Raw genomic sequence first — 18,698 nt, 5'->3', positions numbered from 1 at the left:
CTCCCTCGTAATCGCATTCCCCCCATTCCCTCCACTAGAAACAACATCCCATCAGCTCACTTATTGCAATTGACCTTTCGTCTTCTCTAGTCCATCTTCAGTACAGCATGATATGACCGGAGTCTAAACAAGTATACCGCATTCATCCAGCTATCGTTCCAGCATGGCTAAAGGAACCCCCGCCGCATCCTCCCCTACAACTGCAACGCCTCCATCCCGGGTGCTGAAACGCACAACCTCCAGTACCCAGAACATGAAAAGTCAGAAGTCCATCCTCGGATTCTTTCAAAAGTCGTCGCCGTCGACCCCTTCCACAGCTCGCAATGTCGAGCCCGCCTCCTCGCCCGCTGAACGGGCTTCTGTCCAGCGCGGGATCGATAAGAAGAAGCGCGTCCCCCAGTTCAAGCAGGACTTGACCCCAGTACCGAGCAGCGATCTCGTGATACCTGACGAGGAGGAGGAGGAGGAGCAACAGAATGCCACACAGGTATGGATACGTTCTTGGGCGCGAATTGAGTGTCTACTTGAGGTGGGTTTGGTGTGACTGACGTTTCGGGGTTTGCAGGCTAGTGGTGCTCTTGATGAGCCAAAGCCACACTCCTCCCCGTCGCGACGGGTAAGCAACCCCTACTCTCTCCCTTAAACACATGTGCAAGTCTTGCTTACGCAGATGCTCCTGAAGGCTAAAAAGAAGGTCAACTACCTTGAATCCGATTCTGAAGGCGAGGAGGACGACGAGGAGATCTTCCGTCCCGGTCGCAGCAACAGGAACAAACGCCAGAAGGTGCTGCCGGAGAGTGAGGATGAATTCAAGGATGAGGCCGCTGACGATGCTGGTTACTCTGATGACGGTCAGTTCAGCCAGGGTTGAATAACGTGGACTTTTAAGCACTGACAGGGTCTCTAGAAATGGACGACTTCATCGTCGCTGACGACTCGGACGAGGAAGCCAAGCCGGTCAAGAGGCGCACGAAACCAGCCGCTCGATCCAAGAACAAGTCATCGCCGCTGCCAATGCAAACGCCCGAAGATGAAGAAACCCTTGCTCTAGAGATCCCCGAAGCGACCGGCGGCACGGCTATGAAATGGACATATGACCCTGAGCACTCTGAGCCGCGGCAACAACGTGCGTCTCCTACGACGCCCAAGCGCCCCAGCAACGGCAAGCAGAAGGCTCACGTTACGGAGCCGGAGCAGCGCTATGCCTGGCTCGCTAATCTCCGCGACATTGATGGCCATCCCGTCGGTCATCCCGAGTATGATCCCCGGACGCTGTATATACCTCCCTTGGCTTGGTCCAAATTCTCGCCCTTTGAGAAGCAATACTGGGAGATCAAGCAGAAATTCTGGGATACTGTGGTGTTCTTCAAGAAGGGCAAGTTCTACGAGCTCTACGAGAATGACGCCACCATCGGACACCAGCTCTTTGACCTGAAGCTGACCGACCGCGTCAACATGCGCATGGTGGGTGTCCCCGAGATGAGTCTGGACCACTGGGCCAATCAGTTTGTGGCGAAGGGGTTCAAGATCGCTCGGGTGGACCAGATCGAGTCTGCTCTGGGCAAGGAAATGCGCGAACGAGAGGGCAAAGATGGTAAGAAAAAGGCCGGTAAGGAGGACAAGGTGATTCGGCGAGAGCTGTCTTGCGTTCTCACGGCGGGCACACTCGTCGAAGGCTCGATGCTTCAGGACGATATGTCTACGTACTGTGTCGCTATCAAGGAGGCACTCATCGAAGATCGCCCAGCGTTCGGCCTGGCTTTCGTCGACACTGCTACTGGCCAATTCTTCCTGTCGGAGTTTGTGGACGATGTCGATATGACCAAGTTCGAGACCTTCGTCGCGCAGACGCGTCCTCAGGAACTTCTGCTCGAAAAGTCCACCGTCTCAACCAAGGCACTCCGTATCTTGAAGAACAACACTGGCCCGACGACCATTTGGAATTATCTGAAGCCAGGAAAGGAGTTTTGGGAGGGCGACATCACGGTACGAGAACTGGATGTGAGCGACTACTTCGTCTGTGCAGACGGGGACAATCTGCAGGCATGGCCCGAGGCCCTGCGTGAAGCCCGAGACAAGGAGTTGGTCATGTCTGCTTTCGGCGCGCTGGTGCAGTATCTCCGTATCCTCAAGCTGGATCGTGACTTGATTACCATCGGCAATTTCTCCTCGTACGACCCCATCAAGAAGGCTTCCAGTCTGGTGCTGGACGGTCAGACTCTGATCAACATGGAAATTTTCGCCAACTCGTTCGACGGAAGCTCGGATGGGACACTGTTCCAACTTCTCAACCGTTGCATTACGCCTTTCGGTAAGCGGATGTTCAAACAGTGGGTGTGCCACCCGTTGGTGGATGCGAACAAGATCAATGCTCGACTGGACGCAGTGGATGCGCTCAACGCCGACTCCAGCGTCCGAGATCAGTTCTCCTCTCAGTTGACCAAGATGCCTGATCTGGAAAGACTCATCTCGCGTATCCATGCAGCCAACTGCAAGGCCCAGGACTTTGTCCGTGTCCTCGAAGGCTTCGAGCAGATCGAGTACACCATGAGCCTCCTCAAAGACAGCGGCTCTGGGGAGGGCGTGATTGGACAACTGATCAATGCGATGCCGGACCTCGATAGCATGCTCGAGTATTGGAAGACGGCCTTTGACCGCACCAAAGCCAAAGAGAATGGCATCTTGGTTCCAAAGCCGGGGGTGGAGGAAGACTTTGACAGTTCGCAGGAGCACATCGAACACATCCACCAGCAGCTCGACAACCTCCTCAAGAAACACCGGCGCGAGCTAGGCTCCACGGCGATCTGCTACCGGGACAACGGCAAGGAGATCTACCAGCTTGAAGTCCCCGTCAAAATCAAGAACATCCCCAAGAACTGGGACCAGATGTCCGCCACCAAGCAGGTGAAACGGTACTACTTCCCCGAGCTGCGGGCGCTCATCCGCCAGCTGCAGGAGGCGCAGGAGACGCACAGCCAGATTGTCAAAGAAGTCGCCGGCCGCTTCTATGCACGATTTGACGAGAACTACACGACGTGGCTGGCAGCGGTGCGGATTGTCTCGCAGCTGGACTGCCTGATCAGCCTGGCCAAGGCGTCCTCCTCGCTGGGCCACCCCAGCTGCCGCCCGGTCTTTGTAGATGACGAACGCAGCGTGCTCGAGTTTGAGGAGCTGCGCCACCCATGCCTCTTGTCATCAGTAGACGACTTCATCCCGAACGACGTGCGTCTCGGTGGGCCACGACCCAACATCGACCTTCTGACCGGTGCTAACGCGGCCGGTAAATCCACCGTTCTCCGCATGGTAAGCCTTCCGCCAGCCCCTTTGTCCCCATGCCTGGGCCTTCCCCAAGAAATCAAGCAAGCAAACAAACACTAACCATCACCTCCAGACCTGTATCGCCGTGATCATGGCCCAAATCGGCTGCTACCTCCCGTGCACCTCCGCAACCCTGACTCCTGTCGACCGAATCATGTCGCGCCTCGGCGCCAACGACAACATCTTCGCCGCGCAGTCGACCTTCTTCGTCGAGCTGTCGGAAACCAAGAAGATCCTCTCCGAGGCCACTCCGCGCTCGCTGGTCATCCTCGACGAGCTCGGCCGCGGCACCTCCTCGTACGACGGGGTGGCCGTCGCCCAGGCGGTGCTGCACCACGTGGCCACGCACATCGGCGCCCTCGGCTTCTTCGCCACCCACTACCACTCGCTGGCCGCCGAGTTCGAGCACCACCCGGAGATCAGCCCCAAGCGCATGCGCATCGACGTCGACGAGGCCGAGCGCCGTGTCACGTTCTTGTACAAGCTCGAGCCCGGCGTCGCCGAGGGCAGCTTCGGTATGCACTGCGCCTCCATGTGCGGGATCCCCAGCAAGGTGATCGAGCGCGCCGAGGTCGCCGCCAAGCAGTGGGAGCATACGAGTCGGTTGGCGGAAAGCCTGGAACGGCGCAAAGCGAAAAATCATGGTGTCGAGGGCGCCGCGGTCGTGGTGGGTATGGGGTGGTGGAGCGATGTTGCGTGGGCGCTGCGGGAGGATGATGGGGTGGTCGCGGAGGCAGCGGATGCAGGTGTGAGCGAGCGGAGTTTGGAGGTGTTGCGGCGTGCTATTGAGGCTTTATAAAAGATGATCAAAAGAGGGGGTGGAAGAGTAGTTTCCGGTGAAGAGGAGAGATCTGGGTCACTATATTGTGCTGATCAATGTGGCTTTCAAGGCGTGCATTGCATGGATGTGTGGGACAGATGTTGTAAGTTAATGGAATCTCGAGCGTTAGCCTTTTCGGGTTATATAACTAGGTATTGCTTCTTAACGGGTAACTATATGATGGGCTTTTTCATTCTGTTCTCATACACAAGACAGAAGAGGGGGGTTGTAGCAATAGCTCATCAACTTGTATTAACTTGACGGTTATTGCACTGATTGCGAGAGGTTTGAGTTTGAACCAGTTGCCAGTAGTAGGAACTGTAATAACAAGGGTTGTGACTTACAACAATAATGAATAATCTCAACTATGGTAGTAGTACCTAGTTATCAACAAATACTCGCAAGTAGTTTTAGGTCATAACATGAACTGTTATGCAAACCACTACACCCCCTTTCCACTAAGTACCAGCAAAGTCGTGGGCACTAACAAAATGGATAGGGAATTTACTTACGAGCGGCCTTTGATATGTATGTACAGCTGTTATTCTTGGGATGAGTGCAACAGTTTACTAGTGACAAGACAACCCTAACCGCCACTCATCAGTACACCGCAGCTGAGGAGCATGGTGCCGCTGTAGACTTTCTCTTCGGTCAATTTTAGAAGGTATGTGGCACTTGGGTTACTAGTTTCGATTCGTGATGCTGACTAGCCGCCCACGGGTTTCAATTGGTGATACATACTGGCATGTACTGTAGACCGACGAAGGGAGGCATCCCGCTAGAGAAAAGTGGAGAGCCCTAGGCATTCTTCGCAAGGAGATCATCCATCGCACTCGTCTGTGCACGCACAAGAATAACTATGGCCAAGTGCCCGTGTCAAGCAACATGACCCGTAAAAGCCATCAACGTCGCAGGATCGATCCACGGCAACGACATATCAACCAGCTCGGATGCACCGAACAGGTCCTCGAATTCATAAGCATCCGGCACCGCCGGCGCCGTCGAGTAGTGCTCGAAGTCCTCCTGCCCAGCACCCGCACCACCACCACCACCACCACCACCAGCATCATGCAGCACCTCAACCCCACCTGCCCCAGCTGCGTCCCCCACCCCCGACAACCCATCCACCTCCTCAACAGTAAAACCAGATCGGATATTCGAGGAAGCAGCCCCCGACCCAGCGAACAGGAACCGCAGCGTCGATTGCGGATCCGCCACCGACGCCCACAGACGCGGCGCGGCCAGCAATTTCATCATATTCGCAAACGCTCGGGGGCCGATTGCCTGGCTGTGCTGGTGGTGCACGGTATCCTGCAGTTGAGCCAGCCGTCGCAGGACCACTAATGCGCCGTGGCGGGTCTCCGTGGACGAAGCCTCCAGCAGCTGAATACTCACTCGAATGAGCTCCTGCGTCGCAGCAGTCTCCGCGCGTGAGTGTCTATGTCCGAAGCAGATGAGGTCCAGGCAGAGGAAGATGCCAGCCGAGACGGCGGAGCAGGTCACGGCCCAGAATTTCTGGAAGTGGGGGGTAGGGTCGCGATAGCGGCGCTGCAGGATGCGCGTGGCGGCTGCGACGGCGCTGGCGTAGACGGCAGAATCCTGGGTGGTTGGCGCGGGGGAGGATGCGGGGGAGGATGAGGGATTGTCGTCGTTGTGGTCCAGGAGTTGGGGCATCAGGGCGACGCAGAGGTTGATGCGCCAGGTGTCGAGGAGGTTCCAGACGAGATACCGCTGCACGGTGACCCAGCTGGGGACCTCGTCTGGGAAGAGTCCTGATGTGGTGGTGGTGGTGGTGGTGGTTTGGTTGTAGCAGAGGTGGGGCGGGAAGGCGGATGCCACGGAGTCGATCTCCTCCAGAGAGGCTTGTACTGTGCTACTGCTCCATTCGTGGATTGAGCGGACGGTGTTCTGCATGGTGGCGGCGAGTTGGGCCATGGCTTTGTGGTACTCAAAGGGCGAAGGCAGGCCGACGTCGCGGCTGCGTGGCGAAGCGGGTTCGTCGCTGCTGGTGTCCAAGACGGTGGTGAATGAGCCCGGGTGGATGGAGATGGGACGGGACCATACGGTCATCCTGGCGGTTCTTAGCACACAGTAGGTAGGACAATGTTTGTTAGAGGTGATGGATGGCTTACCAGTCGACAATGACCAGGGTCCACCACAGCCGTCGGTAGACGTTAAGATGCGTGGTAGTCCGCGTGTCGCGCAGCAGAAGAGGAGGGATCTCGCAGCCTTCACTTAGTCGATCGATCCCAATCAGCCGTGCGGTGTTGACGGCCAGGCCGTGCAGGATGTATTCGCGACTGGACTGGCCGAGGTTCTTGTGGATGATGTTCAAGATCGTCAACGCTTGCACCGTCGTGATACGAGGCTTGCTGGTGTAATCGGCGTACTCCAGTTCCCGGAGCGAGGCCTCGCACCACACGCGGCATAGCTGCGTCGTCATCCTGCTGAGCGAGCGGTCTCCGGCTGCTCTCCCAGTCAGATAGCTTTCGTGGGAGAACTGGAACCCCTCGATCAGGTCATCGTTCATGAAATACACGCCCACCTGTGAGTCGCAAGCCATTAGTATCCACGTCTGCTGCCATGGCCCACACAAGAGACTACCTACAGCGAGCACGCTCAGATACACCGCATTCCAGCCGTGATCACTCGAGTGGGGGCCGGTGGCCACAGCTTGGGTCCAGAACGCATTGTGCTTCTCTGTAAAGTCGAATGGCTCTAACGCACAGTGAACCCATGCGAGATGCTCCAGCGAGAACCGGACAATTACCTCACTCCAGTGTCGAGCTGGGAGGATGAGAAGCACATGGTCGTCGCGCGGACGAAGGGTATCCGGACCATCGTGCGATGACTCGGCCAGGAGCCCAAAGGGTAGCCGCTGGAAGTCATTCAAGATCTTCTCTGATGAATGCGAGCGCTCGACAGCTGGTGCCGACCGGAACACGTCCGTCCCGAGCTTCTGCAGCTCCGGCCGCTGGAGAAGCGACTCTACTTGGCGGATCCGGGTCTTGAGACTGGCATTCTCCTGCGCAAGCCTCGAGTTGATCGTCGATTCACTCTGATCTGAATCTTCTTCGTCGACAGCACTGATTCATGGTCAACAGCAGGCCCTGAAGCCATAAGGAATCGACAGCTTACACCGTCACTCTGCCGTGGACCTTGACGACCTCACGCATGCAGGCTGCAGTCTCACCCCGCCGGATGCATGCATCACAGGGGATTTTCTTGGAGCACTTGACTTTCCTGCGGGTGCATTGTACGCATGATCGAGGCACTCTCTGGGTTTCACGCATATGATGATGGGCCATGTGGGTAGAGGAAGAATGGATGAGTGAATTTGTGGTCAGGTTTTGAACCACCTCGGGTGAGTTCGTGTGAGTTTTTATCTACTACGGAGTACATGTACTGAATTTCCCGTTTGGTAAAATCTGGGGTTCGGCCGGATTTCCCCGCAAAAGTGGAGAAATACGAAGGACCTGGAACTGTATCATAATACGGTCATGAACATGTCTCGGTAATTAAAGGTAAGAATCAAATCTCGGCCCTCCTCCCATCCACGGCATACTTCATTGTCAGCGCCCGAATCTTAGGCCCCAGAATGAATACCGGCAGTCCCCCGGCTGAAATCACCCCCATGATGATCGCACAAATATTGAAGCTTCCCTGATACCCCCTTTGCGCGATGAAACTGGTGATGCCAAATGAGATCCCAAACGAAATGAGTCCACGGATGGCACAGATCAACACCAGGATGGGCGCGGCGCGCTCGCCATAACTATCTAGCGAGTAGGTGAACCCATTCAGGACGATGCCGATGAAGCCAAAATACATGCCGTTGAAGGTGGTGACTATCGCCCACGAAGACCACTCGGTTGGATGCGAGCCGGCGCGGCCGTAGATCACCGCCGATATCAGCACTACTGCCACGGGCAGTACGATCGGGATGAGTCGCATCTCGGGGGCGACGACGCCATCGCGGCGCCGCGCGATCCACTTATGCAGTTGGTCTCCACCGTAGCCCAGAAGCGGCACCATCAGCATGGAGACGACGATCTGTCCGCCCTGGACGAGACCCAGGCTGCTGTCCGGGTAGCTGTAGGGCGGTGCGGCGAGCAAGGTTGCGTACTCGGTGGTCCCAATGACATAGATCCCCAATGCAATGCTGTTCATCAACACCACCCATAGGATGTTGGGAAAGAGGATACATTGGCTCATCTGCTTCCAGCATCTAGCGGCAGCGCGCCAATTGGCCGGGCCATGGAAGATTTGCAGACTGTAGCGGACGGTCCGGGCTTGGTAGCGTGTGTAGTCCAGAGGGACAGGGTGCTTGGTCGTAGCGTGCACGACGACGGCGACTTCTTCTCCCTCACGGCGGACGTGGACACGGCCTTCGAACGCATCGGTCGGGCGGTCCTACAAGGACTCTGGCACGAGGAGGAGGGCCACGATAAACACAAACCCGCTGGCAATGGCGAAGATTCCGTACCACCAACGCCAGCCAAGATGGATGACGAGGTAAGAGGTGGCGATTGTGAGGGCTGCCGACCCGATGGATTGAATTGCGCTGAACCAGGCCAGCCTACTGCTGCGCTCATGAACAAAGTGGATTTCCTGTACCAAGTCACTTAGGCCTGGGTGACAACAGCAGAGAAGCAGATGGTGCGTGGCTTACCTGGATAATTAATGGACACAAGGCCTCTGATTGTCCCGCTGCTAGCGACAGAACGTCTCGTGCGGCGATGTGTGACCCGAGACTCCCACTCACAGCACACCAGATGGCGCCCACCGTCAGGATCAAGGCTGAGGCAAGGAAGATCGGTCTTCGCCCGACGGCCATGGCCATTGGCATAGCGAGCAAGTTGCCGATCCCCATGAACAGGGTCGGATAGGTCATGAGGTCATTCACGCGCGTGTCATAGTCGTAGTAGGCCTGCATTGTAGTGACGAAGGGGCCCATCCCAGAGGTCAAGAGCACACCCAGGATGGAGACTATCATTTCTGTTAGAGCCGGATGGGCTGAGATTCCATGAGAGGGAATGCGACTTACACACTCCCAGCACACAGGTGATCACCCACTTGTGCCATTGAGGCAGATTGAGAGGATCTGCGCATGTCAGCCCTCATTCTTCATCCCGCCTGCGATGCACCCGCACTTATTACCTCGGGGATCTGGTGACGGGGTTGGGATCAACACCACTTCGCCATCCTCGACCAGCTTGACCGTGCCAACTGGGTTCAGCGGGTCTGCTGCGGCGAGCTTGACCACTTCTTGATGCGTGGTATCGATGTCTTTGGTATCCATATTGGAATGAGGATCGATCTAATGAGAAAAAGAAGATGTCCTGTTTGAGCTCAATGCCCTCCCAGAGAAGCAGTTATATCTGTATTCCTCTGGTTACTGAGGGCCGCACCTTTGCCTCCCAGGTCCTACTAGTAGTAGACCTTACCCCACGGGGTACACCCTTGTGCCTTTGGCCCCCTGTCATGTAGGGTTGGAGCCTCCCAAGGTGGCCATTGGCATCATCGTACAAGTGGGGAATCGATATTGAGACGTGGAGCCGAAAGTATGATGGCTGAGTTCAGAGGCGAGGATAGGTTGTCATTGTCGAGCTGGTGAGTGTCGAGGTGGTGAGTGGATGGGAGGAGTTTGGCCCATGGATTGCAGTACAGTATCTTACCCGAGCTCGCCCGAGACGCGGGCTTCGCTTCCAAGGCATTCCCCGCGCTTCCCCACGCACGGGGACTCAATCCTGGGGGGGACAGACTGGGGAAAAGAGATGATCTACATACGTGTAGACCTATTTGGGACGTATGCCACATCTGTCTATCGGCTGTTGGTATAGATCGCTTCTGGGAACAAATCCCACTGAGATGCTACATGCGATACTGCAAGACGCATGAATATTTACCACAAGAGAGCATAGGATACTCATATCAAAAGCTTATCATTCATAGGGTCAAATTATCTAGAAATAATCTAGTAAGGAATTACACCAGCCAACTGCAACAATTGCTCCGTCCGCACCGGCTTTGTGAGAGGCTCGTCTCTCTCCAAGGGGTCCGGCCTCTCCTCCCCGTCCACCGTCACAGTCGCCTTGCCATGCGTATACAGATTGGTATGCGGCCAGTGGGTCGTCGTCTCGTACTGCTCAAATAATTCCGTCTTCTTCTTCCGGTCCTCCTCGGACATCCACTTTGCAGGCGTGTAGGTCGTGTAGACAATGGTGCGCACCACATCCGACTCCCCAAACTGAGCCCAATGGATCTGTCGCGAGTCCCAGATAATCAGGTCCCCCGGCTCGGCGCACACCTTGATTAGCTCGCAGCCGTGCGCGCGGTACCACTCCAGGTTCTCCTCAGAGAACGGGTGGAAGTCCTTGTGTTTGGCCGTGCGCCATGGCGTAGGCCCCGTCACGGGGTTTTCAGCAAAGAATTGATCGAACAGGGGCGCCGACCCTTTCATCACGACCAGGCCGCCGTCTTCCGGACCTGCCTTGGAAAGGTTCACGATCCCCTGCACGCAATTCATGCCCCGGCGCTCGGGGGCTTGGTCGACGTGGGGCCAGGGTTTGGAGTCGTACTCGCCCACAATGGATTGCGGAAGGGTGATATTGACTGTGTCAAAGGAGACGACCAACTCATCGGTCTCCCAGAGTTTGGCAAACGGGGCGATCACACCGGGTTCACTACATCGATCGGGAATTAGATCTGAACCAAAAAGGGTTGGCTGGCGAACAACGATATTTCCTTACCAGCGGACGTCCCAGACGTATTTCTCGTGCGCGGCAGAGAAATGGAGGTACATGCCTCCTTTCCAGCTCTGAGGAAGATTCTCCTTCTTCCAGGTGGACTTGTCGTTGCGGTCGAATCCAAGACCAAAAGACTCGAGCCAGTCCAGAGCCCGGCTCTGGTATTCCTTCGCGCGCTCAGGGGTCAAGGCACCCTTGATGACGGCGTAGCCATCCCGGAAGAAGTCATCGCGAAAGTCGCCATATCGGGTCTCTTGCTTCTGGCTCGACTGCAGCTTGGTCGACGGAAGCGGAGTGACCTCGGGCGAGTCAATGCGAGAGGGAGCCATGATCAGAAAGGATATGTAGTACACTGAAGGAACTTATAGAGTGTTAACAATGCAAGTGCGTCAAAGTGGACTATTTGGCCAACGTGAAATATTTGAGGAAGGACTGCAAAGGAAAGATTAGTCCTTTTCTAGGACATCTTCGGGGTCGCGCCACGTCAACTGTGATTCGACCCGAATTCGGCGGGCGTCAGGGTAAGGAAACCTTTTTTTCGCCAAGGTGGTTCAACATGAGTCTCGCGATAACCTGGTCTGGTGGGTGTGGGGAGGTCAGCAGGATTGGGAGGACTGGAGAAGTGGAGGATTCAGGCCTGGGGAAGAGACAGGATCATCTCGCCCGAACTCCCCCGTGCAAACCTGTATACCTCGAAAAGTCACTGCCCGAACTCGGCCGAGGCGGCAAACCAAGATTGTCCACAACCCGACAGTCTATCTTATTTTGTCTGTGTGGAGATGGCAGGCATGCGAAGGGCTAGGGAAGTGCTCAAAATGAAGAGGATACGCCTCACCTAGCCATACAAAGAATCCAAGAGTGAATGCGCCTCACAATGCCTTCGCCCGTCCCTGTGGCAACACGTCCAATCGACAAGCCCACCGTGGGCAGAAATAACTACCAGCCTTTCGGCTTCCGCGAAGAGACCCTTCCCCAAGGGTGGAGTCAAAATGGCTCACGTCCACTGCCCTGCGCCATTCACGCCTCCCACGACGTAGGGATCAAGGTCCGCGATGGAAGTACTCTCTACTGCGACGTCTATCGTCCCGCCGACGCAGATAAGCCGGTGCCTGCAATTCTGGCGTGGAGTCCCTTTGGAAAGAAGTTCAACGGCATCACATTTCTCAAGTTTCTGCCATGGGGACTGGGTATCCCGCAAGGTGTCCTCAGCGGCCTGGAAAAGTTCGAGGGACCTGATCCAGCCGAGTTCGTACCTCGAGGCTTTGCTATCGTCAACGTGGACGCACGCGGATCGGGCGACTCAGAAGGCACCGTGGGAATCATGGGGACGCAAGAGGCCGAGGACGGCTACGATGTGATTGAGGCTATCGCCAAAATGCCCTGGTGCAACGGAAATGTTGGACTGGCAGGCAACTCGCATCTGGCCATCGTTCAGTGGTTCATTGCTGCATTGCGGCCTCCATCCCTGAGAGCCATCGCCCCTTGGGAGGCATGCAGTGACCTCTACCGAGAGCAGTTTGTCCGGGGTGGAGTCTTCGATGCCGGCCTGTTCGACTGGATCATCGACCACAATATCCAGGGACACGGCGGAGTCGAGGACTTTCACGAGATGTACCGGCGCAATCGCACGGCGGATACGGCTTATTGGAAGGACAAAAGACCAGCCCTCAGCCGGATTCGAATTCCTGCCTATATCACCGCCTCATACACCAGCTTCGTCCACACAATGGGCTCCCTGCGTGGTTGGCTGCAGATTGCATCCTCGGAGAAATGGCTACGGCTGTGCCCCTGGCAGGAATGGTATGACATGTGGAACTGCAAGGACTCGGCCGCTGAGCTGGCGTCCTTCTTCGATCATTACCTGAACGGCGCCAGCAACGGGTGGGAACAAACCCCGAGGGTCCGGACCACCATCTTGCGCTTCAATCAAGATCCATTGTTCGACATTGTGGAAGAGGATTACCCAATCCCTCGCACAGAATATCGGAAGATGTACTTCCATGCCGATGGCAACTTGCGAAACGATGCCCCCAGCGAGGTTTCATCTCTTTCCTACAACTCGGAGAAATATCAGGACTGCGCGAGCTTCACCTACACTTTTCCGGCTCGTACCCGGTTGGCAGGTATTCCCAAAGCAGTGGTGTACATGTCCTGTCCCGACTTCCATGACCTGGATGTCTATGTGCTAGTTCGCAAACTTGATACACAGGGAAAGCCGCTACTCAACTTGAATATCCCCTGGTCGTCCGTTGCGCAGCATGGCGTTAGTCCAGACAACGTCGACAATCTCTCCCCGCGAGAGAAGTCCAATCTCATGTTCCATGTTGGCTCATTAGGGATCCTGCGTGCGTCGAGACGCGCGATCGACCGTTCAAAGTCTTTGCATGAAAATTTCCCTTTTCATCCCCATGATCGGGATGAGTATGTCAGTCCCGGGGAAATTGTGGAATTGGAGATTGGTATCTGGGCCATGGGAGTGGAGTACGAAGCCGGGGAAAGTGTGCGAGTCGAGGTTCATGGGAATAGCCCGCTATTACGCGGGGAGTTCAAGGAAGACAACGAGTTCCAAGAGTTGGCGTCGCATGGGACACATACAGTCCATATCGGGGGCGACCATGCTTCGCATATCATCTTGCCGTTTGTGTGAGCCATTGGGATTGAGAACTTGGAATCTTTATGGCAGCACTACAGATAGATCTTTGTTATTATACCAAGGTGAAGAAGTAACGAGAAATGTTTGAGAAATGTTTGATTATGAGAATATATCTGTAATTGTCTGTAGATCTGACCAACCGTGGAGAGCCCTCTCATGCAGATACGCCAAGCGCACCTCAAGGGTCATACCACGGAGTCTGTTACACCACCAAGTAATATGTGAATCAGAGATGCCTTCATCGCGTCCGTGAATAACAAGGTATGGTGTGCCGAACGCCTTTCTCAGCTTCGCTCCGTCCGGAGGTCCCAGCAGCCCTTAAACCCCGAAAGGAGAGCCAGCTGGGCTCCAAGAGGAGAGATTATCGAAAGATACACGCTAGGCTTTCATCATCTGGGGAGAAATGTTAGCTACTGTCAACGATAGAATCTTAGCGTTCGTCATGGCAAAGGCAGCACTCACTTTAATAAAACTTGGAAGGATGAAGAGGAAAAATAAAAGAGGGCCGCTGAAAGCCAAATTTGTAGTGGGCGGGAAACCACCCTAGGCTCAATGGGGGAAGCGGAGGGAGTGGATCTGCCATGCCTTGCCGCCCTGCAGTATGAATCCACCCGATCATCATATCATGCAGGTTCATCTCAATTGATCGCTCCGACTCCAGTGAAGCTTTTAATAGCAGACATTGAGTCTCAAGATGTTTCTGGCCAGAGCGCCCCGTTACTCTCCGCAGCTCCGTGCCAGCTACCTTGAGATTTCCAACTACCTCCGCCGCAGCCGACGACCGGCGTTGAACCGGACCTTCTATGCACAGAGCTCGCCGCTCAGAGCTCCCCAAAGTGGGCAATCCACTCACGAGCAATCCCCAGTTGAAAAGAATGCATCAACTGCATCGAGTGTGCTGGCAAACTTCAAAAAGTCGAGTGCGCAATCCTATAACTCCCTGCAATCCTGCGACAATCAACTAAACCCCTCCGCTGACCATCACCTTACGCAGTCGAATTCCCATCCCCAACATATGACTTCGAGACATTCCTCACCAAAGCCGAACCAGGCCAGCAAGTCGTTTTACAAGGCTATGTCGGGAACCGCAGAGAGCTCTCCAGCAAGCTCGCATTTGTGCGTCTGACCGATCCAACCATGAAATACAGCGTCCAACTCGTCTCGACCAAGAAAAGCGGATCCTTTGCCGCGCTCAAAGCAGTGCGTGCGCACAGCCCCGTGGTGATCAAGGGCACGGTCCAGAGGAAGCAAGCCAAAGATGCAGAGATGGCCGAAAAAGACCCATGGGAGATTGTCCTAGACGAGGTCCAAGCGCTGAACGAGTTCCCAAAAGACATTGTCATGACCGGGGATCACGTCCACCCACCCAAGCACCGCCATCTGCAGCTGCGATCAAGCAGCGAGCTGCGCGATGCACTACGCTTCCGGGCTGAGGCCCGCAACGTGTGCAGACAGGCGCTGGAGCAGTCTCGGCCTGCCTTCGTGGAGATCGAGACGCCGCTGCTCTTCAAATCTACCCCGGAGGGCGCACGCGAGTTCCTGGTGCCCTCCCGCAAGCGCGGTTTAGCCTACGCCCTACCGCAAAGTCCGCAGCAGTACAAGCAGATCCTCATGGCCAGTGGGATCCCGAGATACTACCAATTTGCACGGTGCTTCCGCGACGAGGATCTCCGCGCTGACCGACAGCCTGAATTCACCCAGGTGCGTCCACCCCCCGTGGAGCCAGCCATCACGTCCTCATACTGACCATACTTTCCACAGCTCGATCTCGAGATGTCCTTCGCTTCAGGAACTGATGTGATGGAGGTCGTCGAAGGCGTTATCCGTCGTCTTTGGTCTACGCTGATGCCGGAGCCCGCGCCCTCAGGCCCCTTCCGCCGCATGCCCTACCAGACAGCGATGAGCCGGTACGGATCCGACAAGCCCGACACGCGGTACGGCATGGAGATCTCGCGCATCGACTACCTCCTCCCCGTGGATCTGGTCCGGAAGATCACCCCGCTCGACAACCCCGTGGTCGAAGTGTTCAAGCTCGAGGGCAACGACAACGACCCGGCGGCCACCCAGGAATTCATCACCAACTTCCTCGACTCCCCCGAAGGCGCGCCCTTCAACGAGAACTCCGACGGCGGACCCGGGATCTTCGTGGTCGACGCCCGGAAGCCGCTAAGCGGCCTGCAGCCCTTCGGCTTCGAGGCGGCCGAACACCTCGAGAACAGCCTGGGGATCGAACACGGCGACCTGGTGGTCATCCAAGCGCGGCCGCAGAACTCGCTCACGGGCGGCTCGACCGCGCTGGGCAACCTCCGCCGGGCACTGCACGCGGCCGCGGTCGCGGGCGGCTTCAAACCCGCCGTGCCCGGCTTCGAGTTCATGTGGGTGGTGGACTTCCCGCTCTTCACGCCAGCAGCCGAAGACTCGGCCGAGGAGCCCGGGCAGGGGGGCGCGGCGGGCTTCTCCGCGACGCACCACCCGTTCACCGCCCCGAAGACGGCGGCGGACGTCGACCTCCTGACCAGCGCCGACCCGACGCAGGCCACCGCCGACCACTACGACCTGGTCGTCAACGGGGTCGAGCTCGGCGGCGGCAGTCGCCGTATCCACGACGCCGCCGTCCAGGAGTTCGTCTTCCGCGAGGTCCTGCGCATGCCCGACCACCGCATCGCCGACTTCGCCCACCTGCTCGACGCCCTGCGCGCCGGCTGCCCCCCGCACGCCGGCTTCGCTCTGGGCTTCGACCGCCTCGTCGCCGTCATGCTGGGCCGCGAGTCGGTGCGCGATGTCATCGCCTTCCCCAAGATGGGCAAGACCGGGGAGGATCCCATGGTCAAGGCGCCCAGCCCGATCAGCGAGGAGGCGGCCAAGATCTATCATCTAGCGGTCAAGGAGTCCGCCTGATGAAGCTTCTGTCTTTCGTGTCTGGTAAATCAGATTACCAGTTTCGACGAGAGACACGTCATTGTCCCGCCATGTATGACTAGCGTTGTATGATAGATATCCTGTATACTGTATAGAAAAAAACCCCATCTTTCTCTGGTTGCAACCCGCACATCAGCTACGCGTCGACACTACCAGCGGACTAGATAGACATACAAAGTCAGGAGATAATCATACCCCAAGAAAAGGCGGCTGTTATACAAGAGGTACCAGAACAAACCAACAGACACACCACAAAATAAACGCCGTCCACATTCCGACAGAACAGGGAATCTAAATACACACAAGACCAAAACTTCGTGGTTGAAGGAAGCGAAAGGAGTGGACAAATCAAAAGAACAAAGAGTATATAATACCACCGCCGCATTCTCTTCTCCGAAGCCATGCCAATCATTCTATGTCTTTTCTCTGTTTTACATTGAGTTTGTATTTCGTCGAACCGGACAGAATCCGCGCTTCTTAGGATTACTAGGTGTCAATCCTAAGGCCGAGCAGCGGCAGCAGCAGCAGCAGAAGCAGCAGCTTCCTCCTCTTCATCCAGATACATATAATCGGCCTCATCATCCTCGGGATCCTCGGGCTGTCCGAAGGCTTGGCGCCACACGCCATCCCAGAGGCCCTTCTTGGTGACTAGGCCGCCCACCAACAGAACCGGTAACTGCCAGATACTCGCCCAGAAGAGGCCGCGGGCGCTGCCTTGGCCGCCCTGGAACTTCCAGAAGCGGTAGGCTTCCTTCACGAGCCAGGCGTTGGCGAGGGAGCTGCTGACCAGGAACCCGTGGCCGACGACGCCGACCCACCACAGGCCGATGGAGATGGGGAACATAAGCACCGAGTAGCGCAGAGCGACGCGCGCGTTCATGGCCGGGTTCTTCCAGCACAGCATTTTGTAGCCGGCGCGCTTGTATTCCTCGCGGATGGTGTGGGAGAGGGCGTTGAAGTGGGGGAACTGCCAGGCGAAGAGAATCCCGCCCAGCAGCCAACCCCCGATGCTGTCTTCGCTGAAGAGCATGTCGCGCCAGGTGTCATGGCCGGTCGTCGCGGTCTGGCCGGCGGCGGCGACCCAGCCCATCAGCGGCGGGATCCCGCCGACAATAGCCCCGACCCAGGTGTTGATCACGTGGATGCGCTTGAGGGGAGTGTAGATGAAGCCGTAGAGAATGATGTTCCCGGCAGACAGGGCGGTGACAGTGGGGTTCGTGCCGAAGTAGAGCAGGCCCAGCCCGGAGACCGCGGTTGCGAGAGCGAAGAGCACCGCCCCGCGGCGGGAGACCAGGCCGCGGACCAGCGGGCGATTGCGCGTGCGCGACATGAGGGCATCGTACTTCGGCTCGAGGTACATGTTGATGGTGTTGGCGCAACAACTGGAGAGGAAGGTGCCCACCGTCAGGTAGAGGAATGTGAGCGTGGAGGTCGAGAGGGTCGGAAGCGGGGTCATAGACGGGTCCAGCGCAAGGAGAGTGGAGATGGGGTACATGCCGTAGGCCGTAGTCGTGGTCAGGACGACGAGAATGGATAATCGAGGCTTGCAGAGCGCGAGGAAGGCCGCCATCTTGCGGCGCGGGGACGTGGTGGGGAGAGCGGAGGAGATGGCCGACAGCTGTGCGGAGGCGTCGGGGGGAATAACATGTTCAGCTTCGGCGTCGCCTGCTGCAGCTTCATCCTTGAGTCGTTTCCTCCGGCGGTGTGGAAGCTCTGTCTGTATCGATGGAGAAGGAATTGAAACGGGGGGGGAGGAGGAGGAGGAAGAGGAAGAGGATGATGTCGGGTCGTGGTCTGATGCTGGTTTGCGGGCTGAGGAGTCGGGCTGAACGGAGGCATTGTTGGTCGAGAGAGAGGACAGCAAGCTGGCCTTGCTGGCTGCTGCATCCTCAATGCGGTTGGCCGAAAAAGAGGAGCGGTGGAGGGGTGCATGAGCAGATTGAGAGTCGGCGCTGTCGGAGCCAGAGCGGGAAGACGAGATGAAGCCGCGGAGACCAGCGCCGGACAGACGCGGTGAGAGAGAGCGTCTCAAGAGACCCTGGGATGCGATCCGACCGGCATCGCGAGTCGGTCCTACCACCCGCAAGGAGCAGCGGAGGAGACTCATGGCGAAGAAACGAAGGGGGGCAGCAGACAGCCGTGAGGAAGTCCGGAAGCACAGAAACCAGCCCAATTCGATGAATTGAAGCCAAAGAGGGAAAGATTCCAGTGTCCGTCCGGGGGGCGGCAGCGACCAGCT

The 18,698-nt window shown here is 56.8% G+C and overlaps 6 protein-coding genes across 6 annotated transcripts; 3 read left to right on the top strand and 3 right to left on the bottom strand.

The window, feature by feature from the left end:
- The first annotated feature begins 7 nt into the window (after positions 1–7).
- BP01DRAFT_335828 (mismatch repair ATPase MSH6) lies at positions 8–4,322 on the top strand. The gene is made up of 5 exons (XM_025573217.1): positions 8–487; positions 566–616; positions 683–851; positions 908–3,303; positions 3,392–4,322. The coding sequence occupies exons 1-5, from the start codon at positions 164–166 to the stop codon at positions 4,115–4,117; spliced, it is 3,666 nt and encodes a 1,221-aa protein (XP_025433345.1). The 5' UTR covers positions 8–163; the 3' UTR covers positions 4,118–4,322.
- A 332-nt stretch (positions 4,323–4,654) lies between these two features.
- BP01DRAFT_335826 (Zn(II)2Cys6 transcription factor) lies at positions 4,655–7,431 on the bottom strand (the record flags this gene model as incomplete). The annotated part of the gene is made up of 4 exons (XM_025573216.1): positions 4,655–6,209; positions 6,271–6,683; positions 6,747–7,224; positions 7,277–7,431. The coding sequence occupies 4 exons, from the start codon at positions 7,429–7,431 to the stop codon at positions 5,015–5,017; spliced, it is 2,241 nt and encodes a 746-aa protein (XP_025433344.1). The 3' UTR covers positions 4,655–5,014.
- A 140-nt stretch (positions 7,432–7,571) lies between these two features.
- BP01DRAFT_414272 (MFS transporter) lies at positions 7,572–11,479 on the bottom strand. The gene is made up of 6 exons (XM_025579045.1): positions 10,891–11,479; positions 10,133–10,824; positions 9,186–9,242; positions 8,811–9,127; positions 8,570–8,749; positions 7,572–8,503 (listed from the first exon to the last, which is right to left on the bottom strand). Exons 1-6 carry the CDS (start codon positions 11,214–11,216, stop codon positions 7,670–7,672), a joined length of 2,406 nt encoding a protein of 801 aa, XP_025433343.1. The 5' UTR covers positions 11,217–11,479; the 3' UTR covers positions 7,572–7,669.
- Positions 11,480–11,761: 282 nt separating this feature from the next.
- Positions 11,762–13,534, top strand: BP01DRAFT_335818 (CocE/NonD family hydrolase; the record flags this gene model as incomplete). Its single annotated transcript, XM_025573215.1, has 1 exon — positions 11,762–13,534. One exon carries the CDS (start codon positions 11,762–11,764, stop codon positions 13,532–13,534), a length of 1,773 nt encoding a protein of 590 aa, XP_025433342.1.
- Positions 13,535–14,195: 661 nt separating this feature from the next.
- Positions 14,196–16,543, top strand: BP01DRAFT_335817 (aspartate--tRNA ligase MSD1). The gene is made up of 3 exons (XM_025573214.1): positions 14,196–14,460; positions 14,535–15,241; positions 15,302–16,543. The coding sequence occupies exons 1-3, from the start codon at positions 14,235–14,237 to the stop codon at positions 16,436–16,438; spliced, it is 2,070 nt and encodes a 689-aa protein (XP_025433341.1). The 5' UTR covers positions 14,196–14,234; the 3' UTR covers positions 16,439–16,543.
- Positions 16,544–16,562: 19 nt separating this feature from the next.
- cox10 (protoheme IX farnesyltransferase) lies at positions 16,563–18,604 on the bottom strand. The gene has a single exon (XM_025577955.1). The coding sequence runs from the start codon at positions 18,564–18,566 to the stop codon at positions 16,959–16,961; it is 1,608 nt and encodes a 535-aa protein (XP_025433340.1). The 5' UTR covers positions 18,567–18,604; the 3' UTR covers positions 16,563–16,958.
- Between the last annotated feature and the right edge of the window lie 94 nt (positions 18,605–18,698).

Source organism: Aspergillus saccharolyticus, assembly GCF_003184585.1.
Source record: "Aspergillus saccharolyticus JOP 1030-1 unplaced genomic scaffold BP01scaffold_7, whole genome shotgun sequence".
Lineage (NCBI taxonomy): Eukaryota > Fungi > Ascomycota > Eurotiomycetes > Eurotiales > Aspergillaceae > Aspergillus > Aspergillus saccharolyticus.
The sequence above is the reverse complement of the archived record's forward strand: the minus strand, read 5'-3'. Positions and strand labels throughout refer to the sequence as shown.